The sequence below is a fragment of the Pleuronectes platessa genome, chromosome 2 (assembly GCF_947347685.1).
Source record: "Pleuronectes platessa chromosome 2, fPlePla1.1, whole genome shotgun sequence".
Taxonomy (NCBI): domain Eukaryota; kingdom Metazoa; phylum Chordata; class Actinopteri; order Pleuronectiformes; family Pleuronectidae; genus Pleuronectes; species Pleuronectes platessa.
The window spans coordinates 27,645,455-27,662,517 of NC_070627.1; the positions used below are offsets into that span (position 1 = coordinate 27,645,455).

Genomic DNA, 17,063 nt, shown 5'->3' on the forward strand with positions numbered 1-17,063 from the left:
ACAGATTATACCCTCATTATTATCATCCATCATTAAACTGTTCATTTCTGAACTGTCAAGTTTTGATCGCTGGTGACTTTAACAACAATTACATCAAAAAATATACATGAAAGCTTTACAGAACTATGAAATACTAAGGACTACTTTAGAAAATGTATTAAGGTTCAAGTTGTCCACATCCTTGGCTGGAAATCAAGCAATTCACACAAACTTTATAGGTTCAGCTTTTCGTCCTCATTTGCTTGTCCAAGTTACGATGTTGAGAAACAAGATGTTTTCCTAAAAGTCAAAGTCACCTCTTTGTCCTCTCACTGAATACTTTCTCTCTGAGTTTTAAGCTGAACCATTGAGTCAGAGTGAAGACCACAAATACACAGTTGTGCAGTAAGTTGTGTTTAATTGTGTAAGAAGTAGGTACAGTAACAATGAAAAATAGTGCTTGTTGAAAAGTCCCCACAGTGTGTCTCATGTGCTTCATAATAATATTATTTTTATCATTATAATAGTCATTAGTGTTCCACGTTCAGCGTGTGTCAGCAGAACTATATTACACTGAAACCATAAATGAGATGAGTGAGGAGAGAGGCAGCCCACACACGCATGAACGCACGCACACACACACACTGAGGCAGACATTTTGCGAAATGCAGCAGTGGAGGCAGATTGATGTTTTACAAATACATGTACAATAAAACAGTGAGAGGTTTTTCGGTGCACACAGTATTAAGGACATATGATTGCTTTGGAGAGCAGATGCAGTGTGGCCTGGTGGTTTGCATTGTCATAACAATAGCCACAGTTTGCATCAGACTAAAAAAAGCTTGCAGCTTACATTCTACAGGATTAAAGCAGCCTTGCAGCTTGTCATCAGGTTAAATTTATTCAACTAGTCTCTGCATTTAAAAAATGATCTGAATAAATAAGACACCTGGCAGCATCTGCACAGTGTAAAAACATGTTTTGGTTTAAATAAGACCCCCCCCCTCCCCCACCCCCCCAGTAGCTTTAACAGCTGAGTTACACATTTAAATAACATATACATTAATATCGCGAGAATGCCTCGGTCATTTCCTATCCACTAACAGGTACACAAATATTACAGGAGAATAGACGACAAACAGATGCTTTCAAACGCTGCACAGTGGCACATTAACACAGAGGATGGCAGTGCTTTGAGTCTAATAAGCGCTTCAAAGAACAACAAAATCAGCAGAAACTGATGCAAGGAACTGGCTTCAAATACAACAATGCCCGAAGATGAGGAACTCTCCCTCTTGTCTGACCCGTCGCGCTGAGGCTCGGTCAGGCTTCGTTCACTTCCACAGCTTTGTCCTGCAGCTCGTGAAGAATGGGAGTCAGGATTGCTTTAAGTGTCGTGTATAAAGACTCGTTCTTCTCTGAGGCAGGGTCAATCTGGAGATCATTAAATAAATGGATTCATGCAATACAAATATGCATCTTAAGATATTCAATAAACAGCATCTAATGAAACTCACCTTGGTAAACACTTTGATTGTTTGCTTGAGGAAACTGGTCTCCACCTCCTCAGGCATTGGCAGGAGATGAGCAGCACAGTTGAGGATGCAGAGTAAAGTGAGCCGGTGACCCTGTCAGTGAAGCATGTTTGAGATAGTCAGATCACATGGAAACATTTCACTTTAACATTTTACGAGCAATAACAGTATCACACAAACCATATGAATAACAGACCAGTTTTCATAGTTCATTATAAGTCATGGCAGCATCATTCAGCATATTATATTTCCTTTCTTGGTACATGTAAGAGCTCACTATCAGACCATATTAAATACTGTTAAATACTTTTGACAGTAAAATGTATAAAAAAAAAAAATGGACCCGTGCAATCTTATGTCTCCAGACAACTTAAGCGCAAAGCGAAAAAGACTTTGTATTTTGTATCAGGTCAAAGCGGTTTCCTGTGCGATTATATGAATTGCAGCAGATTCATGTGGTTGTGGAGTATGGTGGGATTCCAGAGAACACAACTGTATCTCATCTGTGGTTACACAACTAAATCAATTTGGTTAAGATTATGGACAGAAGGTGGTTTCGGTTAATAGAAATAATAAAGTTGTTCTCATGAACATGTTTTGTACATGTAGATTTCAGCACAAGTATGGGGGGGAATAACTGAGATTCGCTCCACATTCCCGTTTCCCGTCATTTTCTGATGCAGCTATAAATTTCAGCAGATTACTTTTTATTATTTTGCAGTTTTATACAATAATGCAGGTGAAAATATATTCCAAGCCCCACAAATAGACTGTTCTGAAGACTCTTCATATAAAAATGACACTAAATCTAGTATATGTTTGATCAATATGCTCAGATGGTCAATATGCTTCTACATGAAAAAATACACTAGAAATATCTTTGACATCATTGTGTTGTATTTGCATTCTTCCCCATGTCAATGGATTTCAGCCCTTTTCCATTCTCCTCCTCTCTGTGCTCATACATACAGTCAGTATTTTATATATATATTTATTTCCCAATAGAGCTTTTCTCATGTACGTGGTCATGTGTGGGAAAAGTGGCTGAAACATTGCCTGTTAGGACTTTTACAAAACCTTCTACAGCTTTGATAGCTGTGTTCTGAACTGTTGTCTCGTTGATTACATCATTGTTCTATCAATAAACTACCTTTAAAGAATTAACAATTAAAACACGACATTTAACATTTAGCAAAAATAATCAGGATTATTAAAAATGTTACCACGATGAAGTTTTGCAACAGTGAGTTATCCAGCTGGCTGAAGCTTCAGTTTGTCAGGTGAGTGTTGTCAGTGTTTGCTTGTGACAGTGATGCTGTACCTTTTCCAGAGAGTCAAGGGCGTTCTGTGGGTTTAACGTCTTCCCACTTAGAGCTGTTATATCCTCACTGGTGATGACTGGATCCTTGAGCTGCTCCAGCCACGACCACATCAGACCGGAGAGGACCAGAGGCTCTGTCTCCATGCACAGCCTCTCCCATGCCCCCTCTCTGGAGTTCAGCTCTCTCTGCAGGTCACAGGAGAGAGCAGTGTGACAATGGGCTGACTCAAAGAATACGGCTTTATATCACTGATAACATTCAATTAAATTACATTGTACTATATTATAGTTCTGACAAGGGCTGTGCAATTAACCAAAAATGTATTGAAACCGATATTTATAACTTTGAACCAACTTAATCTTGGTCATGTCAGTTAATTCCGTTAATACTTTGCCCGATGCATGCATTCACACACGGTCGGACTCCACTAGGTTGGTTTTTCAGGGGTGACACATGTATCTTGTACCGTGCAGTATTACCCTACTGCATGTCCTCCCGCCTCCCTCCACTCATCTGCACTCACTTTACATGTTAACAATACACACCATCACTATACAGAAGTCATTAGGACACGTCAATTATATAATCGCTCATTAGTCGTAATCAAGTTCTGAGTGTTACATCACTCTATTAGGGATTGTCATTTAATTTTTATTTAAAATAGTCCAACATTAAATATAAGCTTTGAATTTATGTTGTATAGCATAACGTTGGTTCTTATCACTCCATCATACTGAACCTTGAAATTAAATATCTTGAATCCTCTTCTGCCGTTTCAGAGACAGTGACCAGGGGGAGTTTGTGTCTTCTGATCTTTTGAGTTCTAAGAAGAACACCAGGGGCCTCATTTCTCTGAACTACTGGTTGGTAAATCATGTGAAGCCCTGAATGTTACACATTCACCATTATTTTTCACTAATCAAAAGTGTGGTGCAGTTTCAAATAACTCCCACCACAGATCTCATATTCAACTTGTTGCTTCCTGGTAGTAAGTTTTTTCTTTGGCTTTACTGTTTATTGTTATTTTTTAGTATAGCCTGTTGATCCCTCTCTCTGACAGTGTAAGACACCATGAAGCATTTAAGCCTTTGGACTGACAGTGACAGAGGAGTGTGAGGACGTTTTACTCTACAGAGGGCAAGTAGGTGAGAGATGTGGAGTAAATGATCTACTTGGTCAGGAATCGAACCGGGACCTCCTGCTGTTGTGTTATGTATCCTAACCATTCAGCTTATCAGGGCTTATCAAGTAAATGAACACTGACTTTTAAAAAGGACTTCCTAGAACTTAAAAGTTCCCACTGATATTATTAATCAATGAAACGGACCAGATAAGTTTCAGGAAATTAATAGTTTAATTGATATTTTATCTTTAAATTTAACTGAAATTAAGACTTAACAATAATAAGTTGCTACTGGAGCTAGCAGTGGTGACAGTGGTTTCCAAAGGATTTGACTGGAATTGCCTGCTCAACCAGACTCCATTGTTATGTCTCACCATCCTAAAACCAATGCTGTAAATACTCTTTCTGATGTTCTCCGTTACACGTGGCTTCTATCACTTCTGTCCGTCCTGGGAGAGGGATTCTTCACATGTGGCTCTCTCTGAGGTTTCTAAGTTCTGAATGAACTCAAGTCTCAGCTTCTGAGAGTCTTTAATGTATTTTTTGATTGATGTGAATTCAGTGCTTTTTTGAAGACTGTAAGACCTATCTATATGGTCTCTAGAGAAATCTGCATCACATATCTCATGAGCACTGACTGGTTTACTGAGTGAGATGGAGTTTTGTCAGTGCCTCAATATTGAGCAGCAATCAATGCAGGACTAATATTGTGGTCATATCCTCAAACTGCAGACAGGTAGATTGGCATAATGCCACCAAACAACACTTTCCAGTCAAACAGTACAGTTAAGTGTTCTACTGCTTGATATTACTGTGTTTGCATGTTATGGAGGAGCCTACCTGCCACTGTGAGACCTTGGAGGTAAGATCTTTGTCCATCACGTGCATGGCCAGGACTTTTGCCACCAGCAGGCGTCTGCTCTCTGGAGCCAGCTCAGACTGGAGGGTGATGAAGGGACCCTCTGTGACAATCGCTCTCTCTGCTCCGCCTTCCAATGTGTCCACATCTGGCTCCTCCTCACTGGTTCCACCTCTGTTTTGGGTTGATAAGGCTGGCAGTGTGGCAGAACACTGGGATTTTCTTCCCTGCTCTATAAGATCTAAAGACAAACTCTGAAGCCCCTTATGTAACTGCTTATTTAAAAAGGGAGACCAAGTGTCTTGCCTTGCGTCTGTATTTGGGTCCTGAAAGCTGATAATGTCCTGACGATATAGTTTACACAGTCTAGAATGTTTTAAGGCTGCAAGGTTGCTGTGAGACAAGGAATGTTTGAGCAGGTAGTTGAATGGACTGATGTTCTTCAGATTTCCTGAATGGTGCTGCCGTTGTGCGAGTTTGTGAAGGACACTATCACTGTAGCTGAGGCTCCTGCTGTCAAACAAAGATCTTAGAGGGCTTCCTACGTGCTGCTGCCGCCACAGAGGGTCCAGGTCATTATCACTGGTGAGGGGCTGATCATGTGAGGATCTGGACACCAGAGCTGGTGAGTTTAGAGGATGAGATAAACACGTTGGGACAGGAATCCCCTTCCCTCTCATCTCCTTCCCCAGCTGCTGAAGGGCCTGATGGGACACAGTCTTCTCCACCTCTGCTGTGAGGTCGGGGATCTCCAGCCACCTCTGCTCGATCACTGTTTGTCGGTTGGCCGCAATGTCGAGGAGGAGCCTGCACACCACCTGGACAATTTTTGGCACGTTCTTCATCTGCCGAGCCTCATAGCCGTGCAGCAGGTGGCTCTGCCTGGTGAGGTACTGGGACAAGGTGACGGCGCTGGCTCTGGGTTCTGCACAGGAGAAGATGCTTCTGAGGGGAACCAGGAACTGGGCAAACTCCCTGACACACAGCAGCTGCCCTCTGGTCTGGATGGAGTTGGGTCTCTTGGCTCGCATAAACAGGATGGCTTGGTCAGCACTCATCCGAGATGTGAAGACCAGGTAACAGGCCAACAGCACACCTATACAAGGACAGATAAACTAGAATTACAACCCCACCAACCAGTTTAGTTGCAGTTTATATCCCCACTCATATAATGTAGGGAAGACTTGTGAATAAAAGACATTAAGTGTATTTTGCCATAAGTGTATTGAATTCTTCAATTATATATGTGTAGTGTATAATTGTGTACCTCATATGTGTAGTGAGGTCAAATTGACCTTTGACCCCCTAATTATAATCACTTCATCTTCCTATATGCCTATAATTGATTATAATTGATTATATTATCAGCGTTTCCCACATAATTCATTAATCTATTTGGCAGGGGTGCACGTGCACTAACATCCCTTTCACGCGCAGTAGATTCCGACTGACAGGTAAACAGACTAAAGAGTGAAAGAGAAACTCTTGTGTAAGAGAGCTGTATTACATGCCACTTCTATGCTCAACTGCAGCTGACACTGAGTTCTGACTGTCTGCGTGGACGGTAAAAGCTTTATGTAGCATGTGGCAAATAGCGCTGCCCGGACCTACACAATCCAGCAAAGGAGCAAATAACCAACTTAGAGATCTCTGAGATCTATCTGTTATTATGAGAAGTGTAAAACACATGAACACATAATGCTCAGGCCACAGCTGTCACCTGCACAGACGTATTCAAAATACAGAACTGATATTGGAATCAGCATACATGCGGATTTGACTGCTGGTGCTACGAACCTGTTCTTCCAAGACCAGCATGGCAGTGAACTGCCATGTTCCCTTCTTGTACGGCAAATGACATGACTTTCACCATGTCAAGGATCGTAGTCAGAGACGCCACGCCATAGTCCTTCCAGCCAAAGTTGTAGTAATAGACTGAAATCCACAACAAAGAATTTTGTTTAGAGCTGTTCGATGTCTTCGCCATGGAACACAAAGCATTACTGTATCTGTTAAAGTGAAAGCCTTTAGTCCTTCAGATATAAATTATTTTACATTAAAGATGACTCACTGTAGCATTGCAATCATACACTGTTGGACTCCTGATGGACAGTTCAAAATTAGGATTATAATTGAAGCAGCAGGAACCGAGATCAACTATTTAATTCCGTAAATTCTTCTTTCTTGACAAAACCCGGTGCCTACATTACCCACAAAGCCACCTGATGCACACGCTGGTGAGATCGCAGGTTTTTCTTCTTCTCTCGTGACATAATTTTAGGGCGTTTGTAAGATTTCACACAGCTCATTCAGGGGAGAAAAAAGGCTTCATCCTCCTTCCACTTATATGAATGTATATACAGTAGATCAGATATGAATAAAAGAGGCTCTTTTGAAGTTTTTCCTGATTTATTATATTATTTTAACTTCTTTGATTAGGTGGTATCTGAGGTAATACATGTTAAACTGAATTAACCCTGTGCTGCAGCAGCCTTTTCATCCGACAGCATTCAGATCAGATTTATGTGACTTTCACATTAAAAGACTGAGGTGAGCTCTACATTTGTTTGTTCATAGAAATGAAGAGTGAAGAATTGTGTGTGATAAGCAACAAGTCAGTGTTATAGTGCAGTCCTGTCTGTTTGTGTCAAAGAAAAGACAACACCGTGCAAAAATCAGCTGATGATGAGGTGGAAAAAATCTCCAGAGAGCTTGTTAGGAAGGAATTTAGATTGCAGCCCTCCACAGACCTCACAGACGTGGAATCTGTCAGTAATTACTTGGTTACTAGAGACCACATCATGTTGTGGATGAAGGCAAAACACAATATTGATTGTAATGAGGAAAATAAAACAAACCTTAGCCTCTTGTCTAACAACTACTTTTGCTATTCAGCCTCTGGTCAAATGCTAAAATGAAGATTAAATGTTTTCCATAGAAACTCATTCATCATCTACCACTATTCGTAAGGCCTCTCTAGAAATATTGAGAGAGCTACTTCATATTCTTTCAATATATTATTGCGGTCTCAGATAAGTAATAAAAGTCCTCAATAATAAGATAATCTGTTGCTAGGAAACCTCTCCAGCAGCATCCACCCGATGACAGTGTAAACACAGAATCCACTGCAGTAATAAGACGCTGTGACAGTCCTTGTTATACAAGATGAGAACTCTGTTTCATTGACAAATATTCAGTTTGAGGCGAGAAGGAAATATCGAATGTCTACCAGTCAAAGGACACTATTAGACATGAAGATAGCTTGTTAGTTGAGCCATATTATTGTGTTCTTGTCTGTAATAATCTGCAATAAACCAATACTTGAGGAGAAATGAATTCAGTTTTTAACCATATTTCTGGGGCTTGTTGTGATGGTTTAACATCTTTACTTACTCATCTTTTTACAATTTTTACATTAATTTACTTTATTATTTGAACAATTCATTACTAATTTACTTTGTGATTAACAATGTTTGCTCAACCTCATAATCATATGACTGAAAGCCAATGTACTCTACTTTCTTTTAAGTTTATTTAATTGGGCCCAAAAATAACAGAGTCCGGTACAATAGATGAAAACAGGAAGTACCGCAGGTTGGAGCAGGATAAAGCCACCATATAAGGACTAGGTTTAGATCATGTTGACCTCCCCTAACATTCCAATGTGATTTTACACTATTAAATAAGAAGCAATCCAATAAATCCTAAGAAAAGGATGAGTGGAGACTCAACGAGAATCTCACATAAAAGTGGGTGTGTTTGCAGATTTTCTTCATTATGGTCAACACAAAATCAGGTTTCTTTTGGTCGCTGAACCTAATAAACTCTATTGAAACACAATCACAGTGTGTTGGTGAGACTCACTTCCTGCCTCCATGAAAGTCTCGGGTCGATAAGTGAAACCGCTCTCCTGCTCCAATGGGTTCCCACAGCTGGCGTGTTCTCCGGGCCGCTGCAGGTTGATGACCGTCTTCAAACCACACCTGGGTACAGCAACAAGTCAGAGTCAGTGAACAGTTATAAACACAACAGGACAGAAATCCACAAGTCAACACATATATTCACAACAACATGTGACAGCAAGTCCAAGAAAAAATGTAATCCTAGTGAAGTTTTAAATTATAACAATGTATTAATGAAGGAGAAGAACACAGCTGTACCTTTGAAACTGTTCAATTACATTATATTTCTCTATGATTTCAGTTGAAGGCCTTGCCATGGCTAGCAAGTTGTCAGTTATCCTACAAATGGAGAAAAGAATGAGTTAAAGCACCACCACCAATTTATAACAAAAATAAACATCATCTCTTTCAAGAGCTCAGGTTGACACACACGATTGCACACACACGCACGCACGCACGCACGCACGCACGCACGCACGCACGCACGCACGCACGCACGCACGCGCACACGCACACACGCACACACACACACACACACACACACACACACACACACACACACACAATAAAGACCTGTCATGTTCAATTATTCCAATGTAACATGACAGGACAAATGTATTGACTTTACATGTAACTATCGATGTTGAGGTCAGTGACTAACGGAGTGCAGCACTAACAGCAGGAAAAACCTGAAGTGTGAAACTTGGTGGTGAGTGAGACCAACGTACCAGGACGAGTAGAGCCCTTTGATCGCCTGCTCCTCATTACTCCAGCGAGAGGGGTTTTCATATTTACAGGCTTTTCCTCCACAGGCCATGGAGCACTGCATGTGGCCAGGGATGACGTGCCTCAGGGTCTCCCCCATCTTGGTGTACTTTGCAGTGGGTACCCTCACATTGGCTGGAGAAAGAAAATACAACAGAAAAAGAAAAAATAAGAACAACTTGACAGTATTTATCAGTAAGATTTTGAGCTTTCCTTCCAGCTTAAGGCGTAAACAAAACCCCTGACTGCTAAAACACAGGTTAATTCTTTTGCGGTTACATATCCTGGTCTTGCGTTCAGTGGGAGGCTGAGGCTGGTTCACGCTGACGGCCACCATGACTCTGTGGGAGGAGGAGAGGACCTCCAGGACAGAACTGCATCTGCGTTGCAGGACCTTCAGCAGGATGTCTGCGGCAGAGTGCCTGCGGTCATGCCTCCTCATGCTCGCCATCATCTCGCCAGCAAGAGAGAGCCGTCCTCGGTGCTGCTGCATTTTACGGCTGTGAGCAGCTCTGTATGAACAAAGCCTCCTGACTTAACAGCTCTATGCTCCTAGTGAATCATCGCACAACAATCACCCGGTGGCAAAGAGAGGCAAATACAACACATCGGTTCATCAGCAGCATTTGAAGTGTCACCATGACAACCATCTCCAATGCCGTCAGTGGGAGGTGCGTAGATGGAGACGAATGCTGTGCACGCTCTCTCACACAGACTCTCACACACACTCTCACACACACACACACACACACACACACACACACACACACACACACACACACACACACACACACACACACACACACACACACACACACACACACACACACACACACACACACACACACACACACACACACACACACACACACACATACAGACAGACAGACGGCTTGTTACTGAAAGGGGGAAATTACAGATTTGTTTAAAAGGCCAAACATCTGGTGGGTCAAAGCCCTGATAACACAACGTCACCAAGTGTTTACAATGAAACACCTTTCTCTGCTTTTAAATGGACCAGCAACAACCAAGTGGTTGTCATAAAACAATATGTAATATGTGGAGATGTAACATTTAAATGAATAACCCATCAAATACTGTCAATATGAAACATGTTTGGTTACATCTGCCAATTATCTTTTATCCTATAGACTAGAAAATATTTCCAGTGGAGGAACACTGATCATTTGCTTATATGAACAAGCTTGATTTGTTTTACATTGCATACATTCTTCAAATATCACTTCAATTGGTTGCTTCTATGACCAACAACTTGTATCCACTAAGACACAACTGTATAACTGTAACACAGACATTGTGCTTGAAGCCCACTGCGTTTTTCCTCCAGTTGTAAAGACCATCAGGAAATTGAACAACCATCAGGAGGGCCACAGCAAACCGATTCTAATCTTCCTGATGGCATATCTATAACGTTCCATTACTTTCCAATAACAGTTTTAGCACATACTCTTTCCACATTGAAAATATCACACGAAGGATAATTTTTTTTTTAAATCACTGTAATTTGTTGCAGTTTAATAATTTGTTTTCCCGCAAATTACATTTATTTAGATTTTGTATAATTGAGATATTTCTGTTTCAACAGTACAGTCACAAATCATTTCAAGTCTACAGTCGTCAGCATGAAAACGCCCAGTTTCCCTCGTGTTGTTTGTCTTACCTGTCTCCATCTCTGTGCTGATCGCTCTACTCGCTCCAGTCATGGAGTAAGGCAGGTCACTCAGGATGCTGACACCAGCTGCCATGGCAGGGGGGGCTGAAAGGTGTGAATAAACATTACGTCAAAGGCAATTGAAAAACAAAACAAAAAGGAAAAACAAGTGATGTCCCAAGCACAAGCTTTGGTTGTGCTGATAACGCAAACAAGGTGCGCACACAAATGAGATACGAGGAGCATGAGCGGCGTTGCCTGGCAGGGCGACCCAGGGGAGAAAGGGAAACGTGCAAACCGAGCCGCCGAGTCAGCAGCTCGTGTGTCAGTCTGACCACTGCACCTCTGGGAGCAGGTGGGCGTGCTCCGGGGACGACAGCGGGAGCCGGGAGAACATCTGAGACCCACGCACAGCAAGTGGAGATGCCTCATGATGAGCACACACCCAAGAGTCCTCATCACACCCAGTACAGCTCAGCACTGAGCTCACTGAGCTGATTTGTCATTTTCTCACAAGGCTGCAGCCACACTTATCAATTATTCAGGCCAACATATCCACCAGCGATGTAGAGCAGTACCCCACTATAACATGTGATTTATGTAGTCTGATATCACAGTTGTGTCAGGTAGATCTCCCAGAGTGTCGGTTTAACTCCAGGGACCAACTGCTTCTCATGTTACTACACCCAGAGCAACAAAGTTCCGCAGCACTTGTGCTAACTGGTGTTGAAAGAAGGAAACTGTGCACCTTCACAGCTCTCTGCCTCACTGTGGACCATTAACAATTGAGCAGGGACTGTGTTCCCAACCTTCTAACTTTTTGATGGCCAGACGATTCCCTGACCTTTGCTTTTTTTCCTTCCTCTTTGAAAAAGTCAATTAGGGAGTTTTCTGAGTCTATGTAAGAATATTCTTAACTATGTCACTGCTTTTTAAACTAAAAACAACCTGAAATGCTGAACAGATTTTTAGATTTCAAACCCTCTGATTTCCCACTAATTTATATAAGGACATGCAATACATGCAACACATTCAGATATGTAACAACCAGCACTCTGTAGCAGTCAGTTTGGAGGGGCAGTGTGCCTTCAGCCTGCTGACTGAGTTGAACCTGTCTTCTTCTACGCAATCTACGGCCTCTGATAAACTACAGTGGTGAGCAACTGGTTCTAAGCGCCGGTCAAAATCGGCACCAGACCATTTTGATGATCTAATTATTTCCATTTCACCATATTATCAAATGACACAGACATTCACGCGGGTGCTCATCGCTGTCATGGCAACAACATTCAGGTTTGAAAAACAGTTTTCTAGCTTCACTCTGCAAGATAGACTGATAGCTGTTCTCTTGTCCTGTGTCCATGCTCCGCAGCTCCTTAAGAATTATTCCTTGTCGTAATTGAGCCCTCCTCAAACAGCTACAATTTGAATTTGCTTTATTTCTGTTCATGTGGGTGGTTTATAAGTTTGAAGGATTTACTAACTATTTTTTCATGCATTGCGTGTGAGCTATTTTAGAGGTCTGTAATGCATTCGAAACAATCTCCTGACTGAAGAACAGAAATCAATAAAAGCTGTGTGATTCTACAAAAAATAAACCATTTGTAGGGATAAAACAAACAAATTGTGCTTTTTAACTTTTAAGACGAATGCCAAACAAGAAGTGATTGTGTGAATGTTGCTACCATGATGAAAATCAGCACCAGTCACGTGTCAGTCAGTTATGTCCGTGGTTTGACCCAGGTGCCGACCACTGCTTTAGTTCAGAACACATGTTCAAATCGGTCAACAGACTGCGAGTTGGCATGCTGCCCTGCCCCCACTGATTGATCACGGGTCACCTGTTTATTTGACTTTTATTAATATTGAACGTATCACGTGACCAAATTGCACGGAACTTGGCACTGCACTTCCCTGGGCCATTTATGAAAGACATACCAACTGTGAAGCTAATAAGAAGAACTGTATGCAAGATATCTATTCCACATCGAGACAGACAGACAATTGTGGATTTAGTAGGTTTATACTATGAATGTGAAATAAATAAAATTAGCAAACAAATCTTTACAATGAAATCAAACTAATTTGTGATCAATTGCATTTTATATTTAGGATACAATAATACAAATAGTAAGGACCAGGATATATTATACGTAAATACAAGAATTTCTCACTAAGTAGGTAATTTAGCTCTTTTCCCATGTTGTACACATTTTATGAATATGGAATGAAAACTGATCTCAGACTGCTACTTTTGCCAAAGAAGAGACAAGCACTCGTTGTCTGATGATGTCATTTAACAGTATGTGGACAATTTCTTGAATAAAAGACATTAGAGAAAGAAGTTTTAATTCCAATAGACATCATAGACTCTCCTTGTGTTATGGAAAATAAACAACAAACAGATTGATTAATTAACTGTAAGCTCTTGTGTGGATCATGAATCGGACTTTCCAGTGATTGATTGGTCAGTAGTCTGGCTGTTGACAGGTTTTTGATCTGTAACAGGAACTTAACCTTCAAGTGCACGTTAGGTGAGCAGTTACCATGGTGATGTAGCTAAGAAGTGAAGCCCCATTGTAGCCCTAAAAACCCCAGGGTCAAACCTGAAGTGACCTCACCACTCACAAACCCTGCTTCGTACTACAGGCCACTGATGTCTGTGAATAATTGATGTTGTGAAGTAAGAGCCTGACTTTTTCCATCCACACAGTTTTGGGACTTCTACACAGTAATCCACACTTCTGCTTACAAACTGATATGGCACCACAAACTAGTATGACACTGGTTGAAGCCTGTCCAACATTGCAGTTGGAAAGAAGGCCATCCAATCAATTCAGCAGTCCATGCGCCTGGAGCCTGACACCACTTGGCATTGTTTATAGGATGCTCCTGATAACAAGCTCAAATTAAATCTCTCCACTCAACCACTAATCAAGATATTCACAACACTTCTCACATTGTGGTGGATCCATACGCTCGTGTCCACTGGGGAGCCAGTGTGTTGGTCATGAGATGACGCTGTGAAGGCTGAGAGATGCTTTCAGACATGCTGCTAATGAGTGTGGGATGTGAGAGTCATTTCCACTGAGTGCGCTAATAAAGCAATACGGCTGACAAGATGGTGCACCATCTCAACACCATGTTTAATTTGTGATAATGTGTGTGTGAAGGGAGCCTCATCACCCAACAGACCGACACAGCCTTCACAAGACTACAGCAGAGCCATCTGTCTCAGTGGAATCAGCAGAATCGAACTACAAACACTGCTGCTGTGGGTTCAATGAGCTACTTAATGTATTCTCACCTGGCTTCACAGCTGGTTATCAGCCACTACTTAGAAATCTAGTAGTTTGGTGTGATGCTGCCTTAAAATACGGTCATATGTTCATGAGACGAATGGGGTTCATGAACACTTCCTTCTTGCTGCATTCACAAAGCTTTCTCAGAGTTCACAAGCTGCGATGTGTTTGCTGACCTGTTTTAGATATGGAGGGGGTCATGGAAGTTCATTCTTTTGTTGAATTTTATGTTAACATATAGTCACTTTGGTAGAATACAGTTTTTCATATGTCCGAGGGAAGTGTTGATTTTAATAGTCTAATCTCTTCATATGGCTTATACATTCTGTAATGAACATTTAATTGTCAACATAAAGAATAGTTGAAAACCACAACTCTCACTCAGGAGCAAGAATCAGTCTTTAAACTTTATTAATAATGTGACATTTATCGTGATAACTATAAATATCATCTGATGTGAAAATGTTCTGTCTTTAAAATCATGTTTGCTCATATCATGCAGCCCTAAGGCACCATGTTAATATATTAACGTCCATGTTACTGTTTTCTCAGTGGTGTTCTCATGACTTAACCACGTGGACGCTAAGCACCCTGTACATGACTTTCCACATTGTAACCATAAACTCCTGAATCCCATTAGAAGGCTGTGTGTTTTACTAATTCTTAACCTAACGCAGCTTCGAGCAGGTCTCATGATTGAAGCCTGATCAATGACTGGAAATGCTTTATCTGCTAATCATCATTTCTCCATACAAGATTTCAGAAAGCAGCCCAACAGCCATGCCTTTAAGCAATGTGTATACATTTTTATAAAACCCTGATATGCTGGTCTATCCAAAGGTCAAAATGAGCAAGAACTAAAAACGGTACTATTTATGGTACTTATAACTAGATGTTCTACTAATGACAATTTTTTAATGATAATGATTCCAATGTTGGAAAATGCTCAATTGACTTTAAAGGTGTTGCCAATAATCCCAAACCTAAATAATACTCCACTCAAAATGATTTAGGACTATGAAATTTGCTAATCCTTACCCTGGTGAAACATCAACCAGAGAACGACACTTTGTCAACATTTTTCCTTTAAGAATTGCAGCAACAATTAATTGCTTATTAAAACAGAATAAGCTCTTTCACCCTGATGATTCACGATTAACTGATTCAGCTCTGTTACAGAGGAAGTAGCCTTTCAAAAAGTACATCATTTAGACATATACACTACTGTTTACATAAGACCTCCATCCTATGAATATTAATTCTGTCTCTCCATCACTATTTCTTCTTTATACTGATAAATATAGCCATGTGTTTCCTGTATTTTCCTCATTACTTGATTTCCAGAATTTATAGAATCTAGCTGGGGCGGCTGTGGCTGAGGGGGTAGAGCGGTTGATCTGGGTCTTCCCCATCTGCATGGCGAAGTGTCCTTGGGCAAGACACTGAACCCCGAATTGCCCCTCATAGAAAAAGTGCTGCCCATAGATGCACTGTATGAATGTGTGTGTGAATGTCAATAACCTGTACTGAGTCTGAGTGGTCATCAAGACTAGAATAATATAAATATCTATAGAAATACAGTGCATTTACCATTTAGAATGCATGAGGATTCAGTTGTATGACTTTACTATCTCATAACCCCTGGTGCGTGCACAACAGAAACTGTCAGTTGTTTACACTCCCAGTGAGGATGAGGATGAAGAATATTAGAGTCGCAGCACAGATCACGTTTCCGAGCTGCAGGTGTAGACGTGATGATGATGATGATGATGTGATGAGGAGGAGTACACACCCAACTATGTGGCAGTGTGAGGAGGAGGGGAGGCAGTGACAGGCAGCGTGGCTCTCACTCTTCATGTGTCAGCCGATCACATTATAAAAGTGAAACATCATCAGCTGTTGTCGTGTCACAGCTGAAAGTCACAAGGCTTCCACACAAACCCGCTCACACCATATCAAGTGTTATGTGAGTTATGAGACGTTGGGTGTTGATGCTGCTGCAACACGACTTAGCAGCGCTAGCTAGCTAGCGGACACTACACTGCATTAACCGCAGCTAGCATTGATGCTACATGAGAGATAACTTACCGTTTCCTGTCGTCGGAGTCGGGCGCTGTCTGTCAGGTTTGTGACACAGTCAATTCATCTCTATGGAGCCACGTTTTATTTTGTCGCTGGTACGAACCAGGCCGGGGGTTTCCACTAGCCACATCATTAGGTTAGCTAAGTACAGCTAGCTTACGAGCTAACTTAGCAACCTGACATGTTGTCATGTGGGATAGAAGCTGGTCACGTGACCACAGTAACAGTAAAGATCATTTTTAATTCTGGTATTCTGGTACACTTTGGAAACTGGAGATGTTGAGGATCGAATCCTTTAAACTGGATTTATATTTGTATGTGTTATTCAGTCCTGCAACAACTCTGCATCTGTATATTTGTAGATTAATTTTTTCGTTTCTCATCATTTTCTATTCCTTTGTGAGCTTTTATTGAATAATATATTCAATCCCAGCACTCCATAATTTGAGAATATTCTTATAATTAACTCTTTTTTTTTATAATTTGAGTCTGGCAGCGGGTTTTATACTGAATGACGTTTTG

General features: G+C 41.2%; 1 protein-coding gene across 1 annotated transcript; it reads right to left on the reverse strand.

The window, feature by feature from the left end:
- Positions 1-377: 377 nt before the first annotated feature.
- Positions 378-16,744, reverse strand: ptpdc1a (protein tyrosine phosphatase domain containing 1a). The gene is made up of 10 exons (XM_053429680.1): positions 16,548-16,744; positions 11,167-11,262; positions 9,449-9,620; positions 8,979-9,059; positions 8,683-8,801; positions 6,616-6,753; positions 4,800-5,914; positions 2,836-3,021; positions 1,497-1,607; positions 378-1,413 (listed from the first exon to the last, which is right to left on the reverse strand). Exons 2-10 carry the CDS (start codon positions 11,249-11,251, stop codon positions 1,303-1,305), a joined length of 2,118 nt encoding a protein of 705 aa, XP_053285655.1. The 5' UTR covers positions 11,252-11,262; positions 16,548-16,744; the 3' UTR covers positions 378-1,302.
- Between the last annotated feature and the right edge of the window lie 319 nt (positions 16,745-17,063).